General features: G+C 41.4%; 1 protein-coding gene across 1 annotated transcript in view; it reads left to right on the top strand.

Moving 5' to 3' along the window:
* The window catches only part of LOC134224522 (ras-related protein Rap1), a 92576-nt gene extending 77394 nt beyond the window's left edge, over positions 1-15182 (top strand). Inside the window, exon 7 of the mRNA XM_062703896.1 lies at positions 12149-15182. Within this exon, the coding sequence (XP_062559880.1) occupies positions 12149-12238 (90 nt within the window). The 3' untranslated portion in view covers positions 12239-15182. The remainder of the gene's footprint in view (positions 1-12148) is intronic.
* The last annotated feature ends 5889 nt before the right edge of the window (positions 15183-21071 follow it).

Here is a 21071-nt window from a genome sequence, read left to right as displayed (position 1 = left end):
GAGGTCTTAGTCATCCGAGAAATCTCTGGAGTAAAGCCTAAAGATCTACTCGTGTAACCAAAGGCCTATTATGCAAATCCAAATACGGTACATGCTCTTTGTGGTACTTAGCATAGAATGCGTTCACAGTATACTGCCGTAATCTGAAAAAGTGACGTATACGCCATTTTCCAAAAATGGTGTTAACGAGTACTATTCATCGAGCTCTTTAACAGAAAAATGGAAAACATGCATGTTGTAAAATGGCTGTTACGTCACTTTTCCAGATTACGGCAGTATATGTCATCCAAGAAATCTCTGAAGTAAGGCCTTAAGGTCTACACTCGTAACCATGGGTCTATGGACTTGTCTGAAAAGTGGTACATGCTCTTTGCGCATCTTGAAATCAAATGTGATCACTACATATGTTCTGCGCTATCGAAGAAATCTCTCGGATAAGTCCTCTGGTGCCTTCATTGCATATGTTCATGGTCATCCAAGAAAACCCTGGAAAAGGCCTTCAGGTCTACACGCGTAACAAGAGATCTTTTAGATTGTTTCAAAAGTGGTGCATGCCCTTTGTGGTACATAGAAAAGAGCGCTTTCATTGCATATGTTGATGGTCATCCAAGAAAATCCTGGAAAAGGATTAAGATCTACACGCGTAACCAGAGATCTTTGAGATTGTTTCAAAACTGGTACATGCCCTTTGTTGTACATAGAATAGAACGCCTTTATTGCATATGTTCATGGTCATCCAAGAAAACCCTGGAAAAGGCCTTAAGATCTACACGCGTAACCAAAGATCTTTCAGATTTTTTCAAAAGTGTTACATGCCCTTTGTGGAACATAGAATAGATTGCCTCCATTGCATAGGTTCATGGTCATCCAAGAAAACCCTGGAATAGGCCTTTAAATCTGCATGGGTACCCAGAGATCTTTAGGCTTATTTCAAAAGTGGTACATGCCCTTTGTTGTACATAGAATAGAATACGTCCATTGCATATGTTTATGGTCTTCCAAGAAAATGCTAGAATAGGCCTCAGGGTCTTCACACGTAACCAGATACCTTTCGGATTGTTTCAAAAGTTATTCCATATTCCCTTTGTGGTACATAGAATATACCGGTTTCATTGCATATGTTCATGGGTATCCAAGAGAACATTTGAACTATCCTCAAGAACTTCACGCGTAACCAGAGTTCTATCGGCCTATTTGAATAGTTATACATGCCTTTTATGGTACGTAGAATAGAATGCACCCATTTCACATGTTCATGGTCATCCAAGAAAACCCTGAAGTAAGGCATTAGGATCTACACCAGAGATATATCAGCCTGTTTTAAATTTGATACATGCCTTTGGGGTCCATGAATAAAATGCGTTCATGGCATATGCTAATGGTCATCCTAGAAATTTATGGAGTAAGACTTCTAGGCTTACACGAATATCTAGAGCAGCGGTTCTCAACCTGGGACCCCTGGGGGTACCTTTGCCGGGCCCAGGGGGTACCTCCTACAAAAATCCGTAATGGCGGATAAATTACAATTTTATTCAAAACATATTGATATAGTTTTGATAATTTAGAATTTTTGTGTTTCAAAACATTGTCTTTTACATAATATGCATGGCGATCAGCAAATCACTGTCTATTGAATCCTGCCCTTGACAACCAGTACAATGAATGAAGGGCTGTGGGACATAAAGATCAAAAAGACAAAACCTCGAATGAACAAATTTTAAAAATCTTCTATGCAATCTACCTGATAAAAACAGAATGTTGAATAATATGTTAAAAATAGGCTTCTTAACTAAAATATAAAGTCTTAAAATGCGGAAGCCTCCATTTGAGAGACATGAAAGCTTTTCCCGAGAAGCTCAGTTGCTTCGTTGCAAGAGAATTGGAATCATCCATCTTCGCTTCTCAGAAGCCGCCTTCCAAGCAGCTCGGAGGACTCATTTCAAGAGGTTCGGAATTCTCCTTTTAAGAAGCCCGGATGCTTCCTTTCAAGTGACCCGGAAGCCTCATTTTAAGAGATCTGGAAACATTCTTTCAAGAGGCCCGGATGCTTTCTTTTATTTTTTTTTTATGAACCGGGGCTCGAAGGGGCTTGGAGGGCATTTTTAACAGGCTCGAAAGATTCCTTTTAAAGGCTCGAAAAATACTCGGAAGTCTACTTTCAAGAGGCTTGAAAGCCTCCTTTCTTGAGTCCCTGAAGCCTTCTTTTAATCTATCTTCTTTAAACATTATTTTTTCTTTTCTTTTTTTTTCAAAAAGCTCGGAAAGCTCTTTTGAAAAGGCTTGGACGGCTCATTTCGAGTGGTTCGGAACCCTTCCTTTAGAAGGTCGGTATTCTTCTTTCAAGAGGCTTAGAAGCGTCCATTCAAGATACTCCAGTGCCTCCTTTGAGGTGCCTAAAAATCACCATTCAAGAGGCTCAAAAGCCTCCTTTTAACAAACTCTAAACTTTAGCATCTTTTCAAGAGGCTTGGAAGCCTTATTTTTAAAGGCTCGGAAGGCTTCTTGCAAGAGGCTTGGAAGCCTTCTTTTAAAAGGCTCGGAAGACTCTTTTAAATAGACTCGGAAGGCTCTTTCAAAAAAAATCGGAAGCCTCCTTTCAAGAAGCTAAAAAGCCTCCTTTAAGAGGCTCAAAAGCATAATTTCAAGAGTCTTCTCTTAAAAGCTTGGAAGACTCTTTTAAAAAGGCCCGGAAGAATCTTTTAAAAAGGCCCGGAAGGCTTCTTTCAAGAGGTTTGGAAGCCTCATTTCAAGAGGCTCGAAAGCCTAATTTCAATAGGCTCGAAAGCCTCCTTTCAGAATGCTTGAAACCCTTCCTCGAAGGGGTTTAGAAACCTTTTTTTTTCAGAGGCTTGGAAGTCGGAAGCCTTTCCACAAGGGGCTTGGAATTCTTTTTCCAAGATGCTTGGAACTATACTTTCGTACTTTCAAAAAGCTCGAAAGTCTCGAAAACCACCTTTTAAAAGACTAGGAAGCCTGTCTTCAAGAGGCTCGGAAGGTTCTCTCGGAAGAGGAGCGAAACTCTACTTTCGAAAGGCTCGGAAGCCTTCAATAGTCAAAAAAGTTCTGTAGGAAGCTCGATGTATGCACTTAATTTGAATTGGAAAGTTTTCGCGGAAAATGAAAATTACAGAAAAGTTCATGGAGAGCCATATATTCCGCTAGTTTTCAGGTCCATTTTCATATATCTTAAGAGATACGCTTACTTTCATTTACAGCAAAAAAAATATTGGGGGTACCTCAATCCGTACCGTACCGTACCTCTCAAGTAAAAGGTTGAGAACCGCTGATCTAGAGGGTCTTTAAGGTCACTCCTTACGGAATCCAAGTTTCAAAGTGCTCGCGTTTTCGGGGGCACACAACTCGATTCGGAAGCAACGCACAACTGTCATTTTTATTATTTCACGCATGCTGTGACCAATTTATTTACATTTTGCATTTCCAAAGAATAGACAACTTCATATTAGTGATATGAATGAAGTTTGTATACTACCTGGAACCAACAACAACAAGACAATAATAACTACTTGGAATGCTAATATATCAAGATGGGGTTTCACATCTTGTTTATTCTTCAATAACTGCCCAGAGCTAATGACAACAACTTGAACTACTTGAAATGCAAACATATACCAATAGCCTTCCGTTCGTGGGTTGTTATCGTACGGCTACTGTACTAGGAATGCGTACATTCACTCAGATGAGGTTGACCCGATTTTGTCACTCCCAGATTTTGTCTACCCCTGATTTTGCCTAACCCGATTTTATCACGTTTTCGACCCAATTTGCCGCAAACAATAAAGATTTTCATTAAATAACTTTCACTGCCTGTAGCTTATAATGAATCATTTATGAGTACCTGTTAATAAGTTTATAAGTCTCTTCGACAAAAAAATACGGATTCCATTCACGTATTTTGCCTTGCCTTCATTACGGAGCCCACGACAATGAAAATAACTACTTAAAATACAAACATATACCAAGAAGGGGCCTCACAACTTGTTTATTTTCAAATAACTGCCTCCATTAAGGAGGTTGATCCATCGACCTTGACTCTATTTCATAGACTACCTGGAGCTCAAGACAACAACAAGAACTACTTGGAATACAAACATATAGAGTAGAGTGGGGCAAGAGTGCGCGTGGGGTAAGAGTACGTTTTCGAATTTTTGAAGTAATAAAACAAGATAAACTAGCAACACTGCATCAGTTTGACAGGTATTCTGGCCAACTATTATCACGTGTAATTGTAAACGATTTGAATAAACAACAAGGGAGATATGGAGTTAGATAACTTTTTGGTCATTTTGCTAAAAATAATTGGGTTCCTGCAACTAGTATTTCATTACCATATATACGTTCAATCAGGTGAACATTATACCATTTCAATAACCTATTGTATAGAGTACTTTATGGTACAGAACACCAATCCGGTTGGTTTTCCAAGAAGTCAAAACCATTACTTGAATAATTTTTGGGACTGTAGGGTAAAAGTACGCAGGAACCGGTGGGGCAAGAGTACGCATATGAATCGTCAAGTTATGATGTCAACCCCGTATCTCCGGCCGAAATAAGACTTCTTCCAAAGCGTAAAGATCCACAACTAAGAAAAAAGGTTTCACAAGTTTTTAGGATAAGTTGAAGTAATTCGGTGTTAGAAAGGACTTAGCGAACAAAGCACTGAAGCGAAATAATGAAATTGTATTAGGACTTGTTGTACACCTAAACATAGTACGAAAACACAATTTCATCTTAAAGATAATTTCATTTAATCAATAGAAACATTCATAAATTACGCAACGTTTAGCTGGGAGGGGTTGCGAGATGTGTGACGGTCCATATATTTTTTAGAGGATTCATACAAATAGTGTAAGATAGGGGGGAGGGGTGATGAAATTACCAAAATTTACGTTACGTGATTGGTGGACTTTCTTTAAGGAAATGCCTTTGTATACGCCACGCGAAACCTGATATATATTTTTACCTATGTAGTTTTTTGTATATATAAAAAACAATGGTTTTTCGTATGAAAGTGCACATTTTTAGGACCCCCTCCCCGTTTAAGTGTTATGTAATCTTTAAACATTCCCTAATATATGTTCATTAAACATCAGTTAAATGTTATTAACTCTTATTTGTGTTAATATATACTCAAAGCCAGGGTTTCAACTTTTCGTTTCAATGAGACCAAAGCAAGCGTTTCTCGGGCCAAGGGAGAATCTTTTTTCGTTGTTTATGTTGAGGATCATCTTTCACCCATTAATCTTTCTCTGCAATTAGCCTTGGATGATAAACGAAAATCTTGCCTATTAGATGAAAATCCTTTTTCGTTTCATCACTTTTACCCACTCACTCACTTTTCGCGAGAATTATCGCAGAACAATTACAAAATTGTATGGCCGCGCCGGGATTCGAACCCAGAATAGTAACAATAATAGCCGTAGGGATGCGCCTACTCTAGCCACACCACCACGCTATCTGTATGAAAGCATTAAGTTATTTGTTCTACATAAGCTACTACCATCTGCATTGAAGACGCAACGAAAAGACTCGAATATGAAAGAAAAAGAGCAAACTAATGTTTGGCGGCAATCGAAGTGAGCGAAAAATGGTTATCACTCTCCAGGCTGTTTTTCGTTCCCGAAAAACGATTTCTCCCCGAAAATTTTCGTGAGGGAGCATCCTGTGCTCCTGAGATTGAGTGAGCGATACGAACCCTGCTCAAAGCACATGATTGGATAAATGCGTACTCTTACCCCACCCGATGCGCACTTTTACCCCACCGGTGGGGTAAGAGTGCGTTTTTCACTTGTCTTGCAATAAGGGTTCTACTAAAACGAATATCAACAATTTCAATATTTTTTCCACTGGGTAACATAAAGGAAGAGTATATGAATCATTGACACTGATTTGATATGCAGAAGCTTGCCTCATAAGGGCCACATGATTGATTGAAAACTAAGTGCGTACTCTTGCCCCACTCTACTCTACCAAGATGGGGTCACAAAACTTGTTTATTCTTCGATAACTGCCTCCATTACGGAGATTGATCTACAAAACTTCGGTGGGGTTTGATCCCACGAAACCAGTACGCTAGACAGATGTTTTCCCTACTAATCTACGAAGGACCTCCGTCGTCCTCCGCAGCTTAGCGGGTACTGATGAAACCAAATTCACAGCACCGGGCATGTAGCCGAACTCTCGCAATACATTCTTAGAACTAACTCTCTCATATATGTTTTTGTACAATGCCAACCAATTAGGATGAGTATTTAGTATTATTTGGCTCCTACACATTCGGTTCATTACCAACGGCGCTCGATGAAGTAGGGTTATGTCGTCAGATCCCAACCCGACCACATAAGCGAAGAGAGATCGCATTTCGAGTTCAGTACATTCAAAGTTAATTGCCTTTGTTCCGGGTATTGAGTCACCCGGAGGGGAAATTAATTACTATGTCTAAAACTCGTTTATGCATATGCACAACATGTGATAGATTAAGTTCGGAAAAGGTATTGGAGGAAAACCGCTACCTTCCGTCCCTCCCAGTTGTTCTTCAATAACTGCATCCGTTACGGAGGTTGATCCACCGACCTTGACTCTATGGAGTTCGTAGACTACCTGGAGCCCTCGACAACAACAAGAACTACTTGGAATACAAACATATACCAAGAAAGGGTCACCCTTCTTGTTTATTCTTCGATAACTGCCTCCATTACGGAGATTGATCCGAAGATCTTGACTGTATGGAGTTCGTAGGCTACCTGGAACTCACGACAACAACAACAAGAACTACATGGAATACAAACATATACCAAGAAGGGGTCACACAACTTGTTTATTTCTCAATAACTGCCTCCATTACGGAGGTTGATCCTCAGACCTTGAATCTATGGAGTTCGTAGACTACCTGAATCCCACGACAACAAGAACTACTTGGAATACAAACATATACACCTGTGTGCAGAATAATAGCAGCGGAAGCCGTTTTTCATACAAAATGGTCAACTTTGACAAGCTGTAACTTTGCACCCCGATGACCGATTGAGCTGATTTTGGCTGTGAACTACAAATATGATGAATTTTACACATAGTATCATTTTTTTCGAATGACGCGTTCAAAAATTACGCACTAGGTCAAATTGTTCAAAATAATAGCAGTTTTTGTTTTGGAAATATCAATCAAACAATTGATTGGAATGTCATGAATTTGTTGTCAGGTGCTGCGAGACACTAAGTTTAAAATTTAAAAAATATAAATTGTGACATTTGAATTGGCCAATATAACAAAAATAAAAACTGATATTTTTTTGAACAATTTGACCTAGTGCGTAATTTTTGAATGCGTCATTCGAAAAAAATGGTACGTAGCATGTGTAAAATTCATCATATTTGTAGTTCACTGCCAAAATTTCAGCTCAATCGGTCATCGGGGTACAAAGTTACAGCTTGTCAAAGTTGACCATTTTGTATGAAAAACGGCTTCCGCTGCTATTATTCTGAACACATTGTACACCTGTGCCACAAAGGGGTCACAAAACTTGTTTATTCTTCGATAACTGCCTCCATTACGAAGATTGATCCACAGACCTTGAATCTATGGAGTTCGTAGACTACCTGGAACCAATGACAACAAGAACTACTTAGAATACAAACAAATACCATGAAGGCGTCACACAACTTGTTTATTCTTCAATAACTGCCTCCGTTACCAAGGTCGAACCCCATACCTTGACTCTATGGAGTTCGTAGACTACTTGGAGTCCTCGACAACAACAAGAACTACTTGGAAGAACTACTACTTCGATAACTGCCTCCATTACGGAGATAGATCCGAAGATCTTGACTGTATGGAGTTCGTAGACTACCTGGAACTCACGACAACAACAAGAACTACATGAAATACAAACATATACCAAGAAGGGGTCACAACATTTGTTTATTCTTCAAACGCTGCCGTCGTTACCGAGGTCGATCCTCAGACCTTGACTCTACGGAGTTCGTAGACTACCTGGAGTCCTCGACAACAACAAGAACTACTTGGAATACACACATATACCAAGAAGGGGTCACGCAACTTGTTTATTCTTCGATAACTGCCTCCATTACGGAGATTGTTCCGAAGACCTTGACTGTATGGAGTTCGTAGACTACCTGGAACTCACGACAACAACAAGAACTACATGAAAAACAAACATATGCCAAGAAGGGGTCACAAAACATGTTTATTCTTCAATAACTGCCTCCATTACGGAGGTTGATCCACCGACCTTGAATCTATGAAGTTCGTAGACTACCTAGAGCCCACGACAACAACCAGAACTACTTGGAATACAAACATATGCCAAGAAGGGGTCACACAACTTGTTTATTCTCCGATAACTGCCTCCATCACGGAGATTGATCCGAAGACCTTGACTGTATGGAGTTCGTAGACTACCTGGAACTCACGACAACAACAAGAACTACATGAAAAACAGATATATATATATATATATATATATATATATATATATATATATATATCAAGAAGGGGTCACACAACTTGTTTATTCTTCATTAACTGCCTCCATTACGGAGGTTGATCCACAGACCTTGAATTAATAGAGTTCGTAGACTACCTGGAACCAATGACAACAACAAGAATTACTTGGAATACAAACAAATACCAAGAAGGGGTCACACAACTTGTTTTTTTCTGAAATAACTGCCTCCGTTACTGAGGTTGATCCACAGATCTTGACTCTATGGAGTTCGTAGACTACCTGGAGCCCACGACAACAACAAGAACTACTTAGAATACAAACATATACCAAGAAGGGGTCACGCAATTTGTTTATTCTTCGTTAACTGCCTCCATGACGGAAAGTGATCCGAAGACCTTGACTGTAATGAGTTCGTAGACTACCTGGAATCAATGACAGCAACAAGAACTACTTGGAATGCAAACATGTTTTAAGAAAAGGTCATTGGATGACCCGGAACATATAATGTGAAAGCATTATATGCTAAGCACCATAAAGGGCATGTACCGTTTTTGAATTTACACGATAGACCTTTGGTTACGTTAGCAGACCACAAGATCTTATTCCAGGGATTTTTTGGATGACTTAGGCCTTACTCCAGGGGTTTTTGGAGACCCAGAATATATACTGTGAACACCGACTATTCTAAGAAGCGCAATGAGCATGTAATATATTTGAAACTGGTTGATAGTCCTTCGGTTACGTGTGTAGACTCTTAAGCCTTACTTTAAAGATTTCTTGTATAACCATGGACAAAAGCTGTAAACCTTGACAATGGGCAAAAAGTATATGAGTTTCTGTTTCCAAAACTGTCAAAATTATCCAAATCGGTTGAAAATTGTTGAAGTTATGAAAATATCAATTGATGGGAACACGGGTGCCCTGTCGGCCATCCACGTGGTAAAAAAATCAGATGCCGCTCCCCACGCCCCTCCTCACTGTATCAACGTGATTTTCTCACAGATGCTATATTTTATGGAGTTCTTTGATGTCACCGAGTTTCAGCTTTCAGCTATAAAAATTCATTGAAATATCACAACTTGAATTTGAAAAAGGAACACGGGTACCCCGTCGGCCGCATAAGGGTTAAACTTCTATAAGGTTCCACCAAAACAACCATGTGTTGCTCAAAGCGCACTAGTCCTGGTGTTAGGTGGGACACTACCCAGACCTGGTACGACGGACCTCCAGCGAGACAGGAGGATTGCACAGGGCAAATAATCCGTAATCATTGCAACAACATAAGAGATAACACAAGTTTTTAATAACACGTGTTTTTTGCTCGCGCATTTTTTCCAAGTGTTTTTTATCGTTCGTTCGCTGTTTACCCTGTTTACGTTTTCGCTTCGTCGCGTTGTCGTTATTTTCTCCCGGATCCGTCATGGGAAACACGGTCCACCAAAGAAGCGCAAGAAGCAGCGCTGCCACAAACTCAACCAGTGCGGAAGGAGAAGTGCCCGCCGGTTTTCATCAGGGACGACCTGCCGGAACTGCTACCAAAGCTCCGGGAATTGATCGCGAAAGGCCTAAACTGCACATTCCGGCTCTGCAGTGAAGGCGTTACGGTGATGCCCACCAACACAGACCATCACAAGTCAGTCGTGGAGTTCCTCCAGAACGAAAACGGCTGAAGAATCTGCTTCGCTATACACTCCGGAGCAGCTGATGCCGATCTTTGCACAGCTAGCCACTCGGCTGCGCGGCTGCAAAACCCTTTCCGACCAGGCCTTTACTCTTGGCATGTTCATTATTGAAAATGGCTGCTAGGGTGGGCCTGGTCAACTGGAACGCTTGCTCGCTCAAGAGTAAAAGCATCGAACTGGCTGATTTCCTCGAGGAAAAGGAGATCGACTTGGCGTTCATCACTGAAACGCACATTAAACCGGAGGTGAGCGTCCACATCCCGAACTTCCTCATCGTGCGACTCGACCGACCGTCCAGGGGAGGTGGTGTGGCCATCGCACTTCGATATAACATCAACTGTCACCTACTGCCAAGTTTCCAGCTGAGTATGATCGAAGCCATCGGTGTCGAAGTGACCACTTCCGTCGGCACAATCACGCTCATCGCGGTGTCCAACGCAAGCCAAAGCCGACGATGGATCATCAGCTACCCATCGAAGGGACATCGTCAAGCTTACGCGGAGGCAAGGCCAGTATATCATTGCCGGCGACCTGAATGCCAAACATCAAGCCTGGGGCAACAGTCGCGGCAATCGAAACGGCACCATCTGGAGCAACGACATGGAGGAAAGCCACTACACGATCTTGAGCCCGGATTCACCCTCGGCTGAGTCGGTCCGGTGTCCACGTAACCCTCGACCTATACATAACTAACATGAACGACCACGTCTCGCAGCCGATCGTTTACCAGGAGCTCAGTTCGGATCACTATCCGGTGGGGGCGGAAGTTGGCTTCTTGGTCTATTGACATCAGTAGTACCAGCAAGTACCACCGAGTCGAGTGGGGCCGGTTCCAAAGATACGTGGACAACAACGTCGACTACGAGGCGCGGCCGGTATCGCCTGAAGCAATTGATCGGCAGCTGGAAAATGACCAAAATACTAAAATCCAATCCTCGGCCCAATACTGGCTCTAAGGATCGCTTGATAACTCCTGCAGAGAAGGTCGCTGAAGTAGGTTGTCACTTCGTCAGCTCACACAATCATGGGCAGAACATCGTCAGTCCACACGAAGCAGTTGTCAACGAGCATGCTAACAACATCTTTTTGATTCCCAACGACTTTTCGGAGGAGTTGGAGATCTCAGCTGGCGAATTGATGGCCTATATCAAATCATCGAAGAACATGAAGGCCCAAGGCTTCAACAGTATCCTGAAACTCAACCGTCGGTTGGCTGTGTTGGATTGGAAGTAGATGCTGCAAATGACCATATTCTTGGAGGAGACGAAATCAATTAGTCGTAGGCTGTTTCGCTTGTCAGCCGGTGGGCGCTGAACTTTCCAAAAGTCGGTCTAAACTCCTCCAATATTGGGCAACCTGCGCGTTCAAATCTTCTATAACGTCATGGCTTGGGCAACTATCGAACTCACGTTCCAGCTGCGTGTAGAACGCGTCCTTATCATCATCAGTGCTTCCTAGGGCGACCACATGGTATCCTAAAAGAGGACTTGTCCTCCTTTTTCAACAAAAATCGCTTGTCCTCCTTTTTAGCCAAAATGTCCTCCTTTTCCGATAATTTGAGTACATTATGGAATTTACTGTGAAAATTTCATCTATTTTATTAAAAAATGAACGATAATCGTATTTTCATATTACCCTTCCATATCTAATAATAAGCAAAAGACACTTATTCAGTATTCGCGTATGAAATCCTAGCATCTTATGGACTGGTGTATAGTTTAAGCGATTCCTGTTGATCTAGTACTAGTTGATCTCCATATTTTTTTAAAGATGGTAATACCTATCCACAAACTATCGACGAATGATATACGTACATGTTGTATAGAGAAGTACCTATATCGCCTCCAATTCAGCATCCTTGGGGTTGCAACTTTTCACTCACATATTCTCTGCTTTTGCCACTAATATGTTAATTCTAAGACAGTATGCCACTCAATCAGTTGCATTATATATTAAACAGCTCTTTTCACTCTTTCGTTTCAGATTTTCTACGACTTAGTTCAACAAATTAACAAAAAGTCCCCCGAGAGAAAGCCAAACAAAAAGAAGAAATCGTTGTGCGTGTTGCTCTAAGTAAGCTATAACTACTACTACTATTACTTCTAATTAACAAAAAAAGAAAAGGTAATAATAAAAAAAAGCTGAGTAAAACAAACTTGCGGGAGAATGGAAAAAGACGAAGTAATAAAAACGCAGTTCGTTCAGATGTAAGGAATTAAGAAGAAACGTTAAACCTTTATTAAATTAGTGATTGATAACAGAAGATGAAAATAAAGAACGTAATGTGGAAAACACAAACAAAATCGGGAGGAAATAAATCAAAGGAATTAACTGATTAATTCTGCACATGTACTGACCATGTGTGGGCAATGTGCGATTTACGGTATGTTAGCGTGTGAGAACAGTGGAAGAATGCAGAAAAAAAAGAACCGAAAGAAAGAAGCATCATTTCATAAGAATTTATTACTTATCTGAGAGTAATTTAAGGAAGGAAATATTTTTCTTTCATGTTTGAAGCACAGTCAAAAGGATAGACACAAAATGCACAGGTTGCACCGGTGAGGAAGTGAAGTTCGGGAATTGGGCAGGAATTTATGAAACCGATGTCGGGAAAAAATAGTCGAGAGAAAATGTTACATTGTTTGCTTTTTATTTGTCTAAGAATTTTCTCTTGCATAAATGCAGACGTATCATTATTGTTAGTTTGGGATTCATTCGATAGACTCTAATTTCAGGAATTTAGTAGCGCACTCAAACGTGTGAATGTGCTGTGGTGGTTATTAAGGTGTTACGTCGGAGGTCATACATAAACATCATATTCAAGATTGAAGACGATGGTAACATAATTAATTAGGTTGAGTCACTTTAGTAGTGATAATGATTTACAGGACGATCTAAGTACCCGTGGAAAAGTTATATTGAACGGTGTAATAAAAAGCATGCGTATTTGACATCGAGCGCTTTATTCAACTGAGGTACCTAGCGACAGTCGATGTCGACATTGCGATGATTTAAAAAATATATTGCAGTCGAAATAAACGTTTCATGGTTACTTAGATTGCAAACTATTAAAATTGATATCGAGTTGACCGCTTGCTACCATCGTATTTGAATCTTATATTCATTTATTTTTCTCTAAATCGTGATTATTTGGCTTCCATTTTGTAAACACCCTAGAAACATTAATTGCGTTCAATCTCATACTTTCAAAAACACTCGCCAAGCTCTACCTATGAAGGAAACGCAAATATCAATAGAAAAAACAATAGAACACGAACAAAGTGGAGCGAGCTAACTATGATGATCTGTGTCGGTGTTTGAAAAAAAAAGCAGAACACAACACTGTGAGCGAGTGTTAACTAATGGAATCAATGAGGGAGAAAACTTTATGAGACTTTCTTGAGAATACAGAAAAAAAACAATAGTTGTTTAACATACACTTTACAAAAGGTTCACCGCAAAACAAAAGTGAAACATATTATGAAGAAAATTGTCGTTCATTCAGATAGAAAAAAAATATAAACTGCTGTACAACTGAAGAAAAGTATTATGAAGGAAACTTTCAACTGATATGAGTAGTAGAAAAAAAGTAGAATAGACAAAACGCGTAAATCGTATGATGTGAATTCAACCAAGTTAGATTTTGTACTATTTTTAACACAAAATTGTATTGGATTTTTCTACTGTCATATGCGGAATCCTTGCAGCACATTGGTAGACAGTGATCGTTGCTCTTCTCTTTCGCTGTGTTCTCATCTCTCATGTGGAGCCACCAGTTTAAATCATCCAAAAACTCTCACCGGTTTTTGGAGTGCCAAACACATACACACAATCATCACCCTTTCACTACTAAAGAATTTTGTAACACGCTAGCTCATCGCATTTGAAATTGCAAGTTGTTGACTATATAATAGGATTTCTACTCCTCTAAAACACTCCTCACGCTTTCTAAAATCAAGTTTCGTTTGTCTTATTCGAATAGTACTTTCTCTTAGAATTTTAACCCCTTACCCAAAATCGTTCACTTTATACTAATTCTGAAAATTCTGATAACTAACATTCGTTTTAGGTGAATAATAAATATGAAACGAAACAATTTATTAAACATAAAAATTGAGGTAGGGAATGAAGCATAATCAAACTGGACAAAACAAACTATGCGAGTTCGCCTTTGTTCGAGTTTTTAAAAAATTAAATAGAAACAAACAAAATTGCTGCATAACGTTAAGCCAAATCGTAATCAATCAAACAAAAAAGCTCGTCATCGTGTCGTTGTCGTCGTCATGGAAACAAAGTCACTCACCCGTAGACATCCCTCACTTCCCCGAACGCTAAGTTTTAATGTATGCGTGTGGGTACCAGAAGTAGATAGTCCTCTTCCAATTCACAATCCACTGTACGAAAACAAAAAATAGAATAATGGCCCGAACACAGCTGCAAGTGTGTTGGTGTTAAGGAAAATAAAATTATTAACGGGAATCAAACGATAAGAGAGCGGTTGCACAATTTTACCTAATCCATCCCAACTCCACTTTTCCGTTTCCGCGCACAATCAAAATGGCTGAAACTGCCGGTTCTCATACATCCGCCCCCACTCACTCACACAACCGCGCCAGTCGAATAAAAAAAAATGTTATCGTCATTTTCATTTATATCGACAGTAGAGTAATCAATTTTTACCCATTAGTCCACGTAATGAGAGAAAGACTTTCCTGTCCTTTTGCCTCTAGCCTAGCCGTTGGTAAAATCGCCATTTCCTTCTCCAACGAAAAAAAAACGCCATCGCCATCTTTATCCACCATGATGAGAGTGGAAATCATTTACACATACCCCCGAAACAGATGCGCTCTTCACCCTTTCAACCATTCAAAAGTAATGAACTTTCAAAATGGAGACCTAAAATTCGAACCAACAAACATCATTTAAAACGGACGGTCAAAACCAAGAAAAATATTACTGTGTAACCATGCAAAACAATCTATTTTCTAATGAATAAAAAGTATATATATACAACATACGAAGTATGTTTCTTTATTATGCCGAAATGCTTCATGTACAAAAATATTGCGGTCGAAATTACCATATCGAGGGTTATTTTGAAGATATTCATCGACGATTTTCAGGCTATCTTAGGGCCGATGCCCACGTTTTCAACGCTGCATCCAAAAAGCGGTAACGCAGCGTCGCCGCTCCGAAGCACACCTGTGGTGACGAAATCGTGGTGGTAGAAGAATTTGTGTACTTGGGCTCACTGGTGACTGCCGAAAATTATACCAGCATAGAAATTCGGAGACGCATAGTGGCTGGAAGTCGTACGTACTTTGGACTCCGCAAGACGCTCCTATCCAATAGAGTTCGCCGCTGTACCAAACTGACAATCTACAAAACGCTCATGAGACCGGTAGTCATCTACGGACACGAGAGCTGGACGATGCTCGTAGAGGACTAACGTGCACTTGGAGTTTTAGAAAGGAAAGTGCTGTGTACCATCTATGGTGGGATGCAGATGGCGGACGGTACGTGGAGGAGGCGAATGAACCATGAGTTACATGAGAACCATCCATTGTTTACAATGCAAAAATCGAACGACTGAGGTGAGCCGGGCACGTGGCCAGAACGTCGGACAGTAATTCGGTGAAAATGGTGCTCGCCAACGATCCGACGAGCACAAGAAGGCGAGGTGCGCAGCGGGCAAGGTGGATCGATCAGGTGGAAGATGACTTGCTGCCCCTCCGTAGACTGCGTGGTTGGCGACGTGTAGCCATGGACCGAGCCGAATGGAGAAGACTCTTATATACCGCACAGGCCACTTCGGCCTTAGTCTGAATAAATAATAATAACAGTTGTCTGCCACATCGCTCAGGTGCTCTTCGTATTGCTGCCGCCATCTTTGGATCATGGAGATGGTGTTCGCTTCCGATCTGGCAGGTACGAGACGGCGTGGAGCGCAGCGAGCGAGATGGGCAGACCAGGTGCAGAACGACTTGGCGAGCGTGGGGCGTATCCGAGGATGGAGAGATGCGGCCTCGAACCGTGTATTGTGGCGTCAAATTGTTGATTCAGTGTTATTTGTTTAGATGTTAACTAAATAAATGAATGAATCTTTGGATTACCTCACGCTTGTTCGTAAAAAGACTCCCGTTTATGTTCTTCATAGGCTGTGGTACGTGGCCCTTACGTGAACGTTTTAATCTCTCATAGAACTTTCGGGCGTTATTAGTGCGGTACAGTTGCTCTTCATATTGCCTTGTGGATATTCTTTCGAGGAAAAAAAGTATTTGGGGCTACCATTCCGCGGGAGGCTGCAAAGTCTATGCATCGTTGGCCGTTGCTGTTCGATACACGAACTAACTCGCTTGCGATTCTGTAGAGAGAGCATCTCGCTAGAGTTTCTCGGACATAATCGCATCGCTTCGCTCACTCGCCGAAAAATGATTTCGCTCTAAAAAGCATCAAAATTCAATCGAAGCGTATATTTTGTTTACATATGGATTCATTAGTCAATGTTTTAAGTGAAAAATCATAAGGGTTGTGTACAAGACACGACCGCCCGACGTAAACTACGTAAAACAGTTTGGTGAAATGAAGAATCTAGTGCCAGTGCAAGAATACATGTTTGCAGCAGCTCTCTACAATACGCGCTCGTTATTCTGCTACGAACGGCAACGTAATTCTGCTACGACGTCGTTTGAAATCTATCCTAATTTTTCATCTCGGAACCGATTTCTTTTTCAATCATCAACAGGAAAAATACAAAATTAAAGTCTCACGGGAAAATTTCATGTTGTGCCGACAACATCCAAATCGTTGCAAACGTTACATTAGTGAATAAATTGCTTTAGCAATCTTCCGATGACAGCCTATGCTCGGACCGGCACTAATGCTATGATTCCGCTACCGATGCCAAACAATTATGCTTTGTTCTATGAAGAAAGTTCGTCTAATATCAACATTCTCAATCACTAAAATCATACAACTCCGAATTACGCTAGAAAATTTCACCGAAGAATTTTCCAGTTCCTAACGGTTGCACTTTAGGAAAATTATTTCAACTTAACCTTCCTCTCAAATATAATGATGGTCCTGAAAAGAACTGATTAATTTCCACTTATGTGCCTTATTAACAGCAGCCACTGGGCTGCGCGACCGCCATCCGATGATTCGGCTCAACGAACGCCGTCGATTGCCAGATCCGTCGAAGATGGGACACGGATGAAAATGATGTGCTGCTGCTTCCACGACCGCTACCACCACCGACCGAAAAAATTTCATCCGCACCACCACCACCGCTGAGACAGCCGTTGGCACTGGGACCGCTTCTAGACGCCCTGGTCCGCTCGCCGTGACATCCAGAATAAAAATGATGCGCGCACGCGAAACACGGGGCTTTGTATACACAGGGAAAACGAAGCAGTGGATCAAAAGGCCCGTACCTTACTGCAATCTGATGTCCGTGTTGGGGATTTATGAACGGAATTGAATTTTTCACCCGGTTTGGATAGAAACAACATTTTCAATAGTTTAACGTTGATAATCAATAGTATCAATAGAATTGGCAAATTGCTGGAGAGTTTCTGAATCGATTGATAAGCAAATGTCGAAAATCCATCGAAAGATAAAGACGCTATTAGCGTTTGAAATCTATCCTAATTTCGTGACGGTCTCGAATTTGGAAATTTCGGTTTTACACCCTGTATCTGAGTCTTCCCCTTAGACGTAGTTTACGTCAAAAATGTTTGCAGCTCCTCCGTTAGACGCGCGCTCGTGATTCTACATACATACAGTGATTCTACATACATACAGAAAACATACGATCGTTCAACTCATCCATGAGTTTTTAGGTGCTGCAATGTCTCGCGCGTAGTAGTAGTAGTAAAATGTCTCTTTATTTTAATTTTTCAACTTTTTGTACATAGTTAATTTTACATTTCGAGAGTTATAACCTAAAAGTTCTTCAGCTCTGTTTTTTATTTTTGTTTTTGAGTTTGATTTTTTTTATTGCGTTGTACATTTTTTACCTTTTCTGGCATCTGGTTTGGGATTTAAATTTGAAATTTTCTTATCCTACCTAACTACACTAACTAACATAAAATTGCCAGGACAGCGCACTGGCGTTTCGTATATCCGCTCAATCCTCTAGATGCCGTTCTCGATTACAAACATGCCCAGTGACACGATTTGGTCCATGCGGGTTTTGCAGCTACGCAATCGAGCTACCAGTTGGTTGAACATGGGAAGCAGTTGTTCCGGAGTGTACAGTGGGGGCGCGTCTTCGGTGGGTGCGGGTTTTGATTCGTTATTCTGTCGTAATCCAGGAGGAACAGCTGGCCATGAATTGACCGGTTGTGATATTTTTGTTGTTGTGTGCCGTGGAGGTACGAGGCTCGGAAAGTTCTGGTCGTTGATGACCGGTGGTTGTCTTCTCGTAAGATTCTTGGAGCTGGCTTATTTCCGTATTTCGACGAATTCCGCTCGTGCGGGACATTCTTTAGCGGTGGCCTCATGTTTCGACCCGCAATTCGCACACTTGACATCAATTTGGTGCATGTCGGGATTTTTGGCAATAATAAACCATAGGTTCTTTTCCGTTTGATGCTTATCGCCACACTTGACGCAGCGAGGGGCCAACTGGCAATTTCTGGTACCATGGGCGAAACTATAGCAATTCGTACACTGTGTGACATCACGCTGCACTAGTTTGTACCGCTGCCACTCAACAACGATACTATCGATCACATTTATTCTTCTTAAAGCCGTGACGCAGATGAATCAGGTACAACTGGTCACGGTACCATCTTGATTTGTCCTGTCTGGCAATCTTGAACACGCCGGTAACGATCAATCCGCACTCTACCAGCAGTTGTTGTACTTCATCAGTTTTCCTATAATCGAGGCCACGCAGTATCGCCTTAAAAGGCTTGTCGCTGGGGATGTCGTGCGTGAAGTATTCACACACCTCCTTATTCAAAATATCCAGCAGCTTCTGGTACTGGTGTTTCGATTCAGCCATTAGCTTCAGTCCTCCAGAACACAGCTTGAGTGTGCACTTAAGAGTGCCGTTTGCTATGCATTCTCGCAATGCGGTCCGCAAAGTAGGAGTGTCCCCCTTAACAAAAATCGGCGGGCACTTCTCTTTCCGTTCTAGTTGACTTTCTTGTTTCTCCAGTTTCTGTCTCTTGGTCACCAGCTTATCGCCGGCATCGTCGTCCTTCAGGGTGGAATAGTAATTGCTCAATGGCACTTTCTTCTTCGCACCCCTATTCGCAGTCGATATGGCTGCAGCGTCACCCATAACGGGATCGAGAAAGGCACTCCCCAACGCGCAGTGCTTTTTGCACGAACGAATCGAACTATTAAACACAGTTTACCAAAGTACGACCGATCCGATCGGTTGTCTGGCATCGACTGATGTCTCGCGCGCGGGAGAGCAGTTTTCTTATAATCAATAAAGATGGCTCATTAGTCCCGCCTCTTTGTTGCCCGGTAAGGCTGCAAATATTGTGTAACCGTCACACACTCACCAAAGGGGCGTGGCTACAGGTTCAACTTTATTGATTACAAGAAAGCAGCTCTTCCGCGCGCGCGAGGCATTTCGTTCGTGATATCGTGGAGAGCAGACCGTGATACCACCTTCGGCATCGGCGGAGCTCCTACCGGAAATTTTATTCCCGGCGATGGTGTGGGTCGCGCGATCGTCGTCGTCAGCATCAACAACACTGAGATGGAATTTTCTTGCGTGTTTCTCTACGATGGCGGCTATGGTGGTGTATATTTCTGCAACGGTGGCGTCTGAAGTACCATCGATTAGCTGTCATCAGTGAAAGCAGCTCTTAAGCCATAATTTGAGGCGAGACGAATTTTGATCAAAGTTCATATTAATCTGATATATCCCTGATAGTTTTCGTCGGTGGCGGAATCACGACCGTGCGTCAGGGACGCTACAAAAATTTATTCGCATGGATAGCATCAATACCAGTGAAATTTCCCGTCAAGATTATAATTTTAGTAGATAGACTGTTACTTGTTTCAGGTTTAATTTCCATCCATTTTTGCAGCTTCTCCTTCTGACGCACGCTCTTCGTTCCCACTGATGGCGTAGGTAGCGCTCGTAACAGGATCGTCGCGACAGAGAATCCAACGATGGCAATATGTTGCAGTGTAGCGGTAAAATCATAGAGCCAGCATCTGCATTTAAGTGAAATACTCTTGTGATATTCTGACTATCGAATGGTTGCTGTTGTGTTGGTGATTAGAAATCCGCATGTTCTGAAATCTGTCCTTTTCAGGGCATTAAATTTTTCATTGGAGGAATTTGGTTTGATTGAGAGTAAATTCATGAGATGGTTGCGTTAAATCGGCAGCAGTTACGCAAAAATTCATTAGAATCAATCCATCATTTTACTTCTGCAGAGTTAGTGATTAAAAATCCATCGAAAGATAAAGACGCTAATAGTTTGGAATCTATCCTAATTTCGGGACGATCTCGAATTTGAAAATTTCCGTTTTACACCCCGTATCTGAGTCTTGCCCTTAGACGTAGTTTACGTCAAAAAATTATTTCAACTTAATCTTCCTCCCGAACATAATGGTGGTCCTGAAAAGAACCGATGTAGATCCACTTATGTGCCTCAACAGCACGGCGTTGATTGCCAGATTCAAAGATGCTGTTGGGAACACGGAAGTAAAGATGTACTGCTGTTGCCACGACCGCCACCACCACCCAACGAAAAATTTCATCCGCATCATCACTCATAAATTTTAATCAACGAGCCCTCCCGTGCGCACGAAATCATCTGTGGAATGCATCATCAGGAATGCATCACGCTTGAATTTGTAATGCTAAAACGCATCATTCCGCTCATTTGCCAAAACATCATTTTGGTTTAAAACGCATTCGAAATTAATT

This window comes from Armigeres subalbatus, chromosome 3 (genome assembly GCF_024139115.2).
Source record: "Armigeres subalbatus isolate Guangzhou_Male chromosome 3, GZ_Asu_2, whole genome shotgun sequence".
In the NCBI taxonomy this organism is placed as follows: domain Eukaryota; kingdom Metazoa; phylum Arthropoda; class Insecta; order Diptera; family Culicidae; genus Armigeres; species Armigeres subalbatus.
This window is presented reverse-complemented; position numbering and strand designations above follow the sequence as displayed.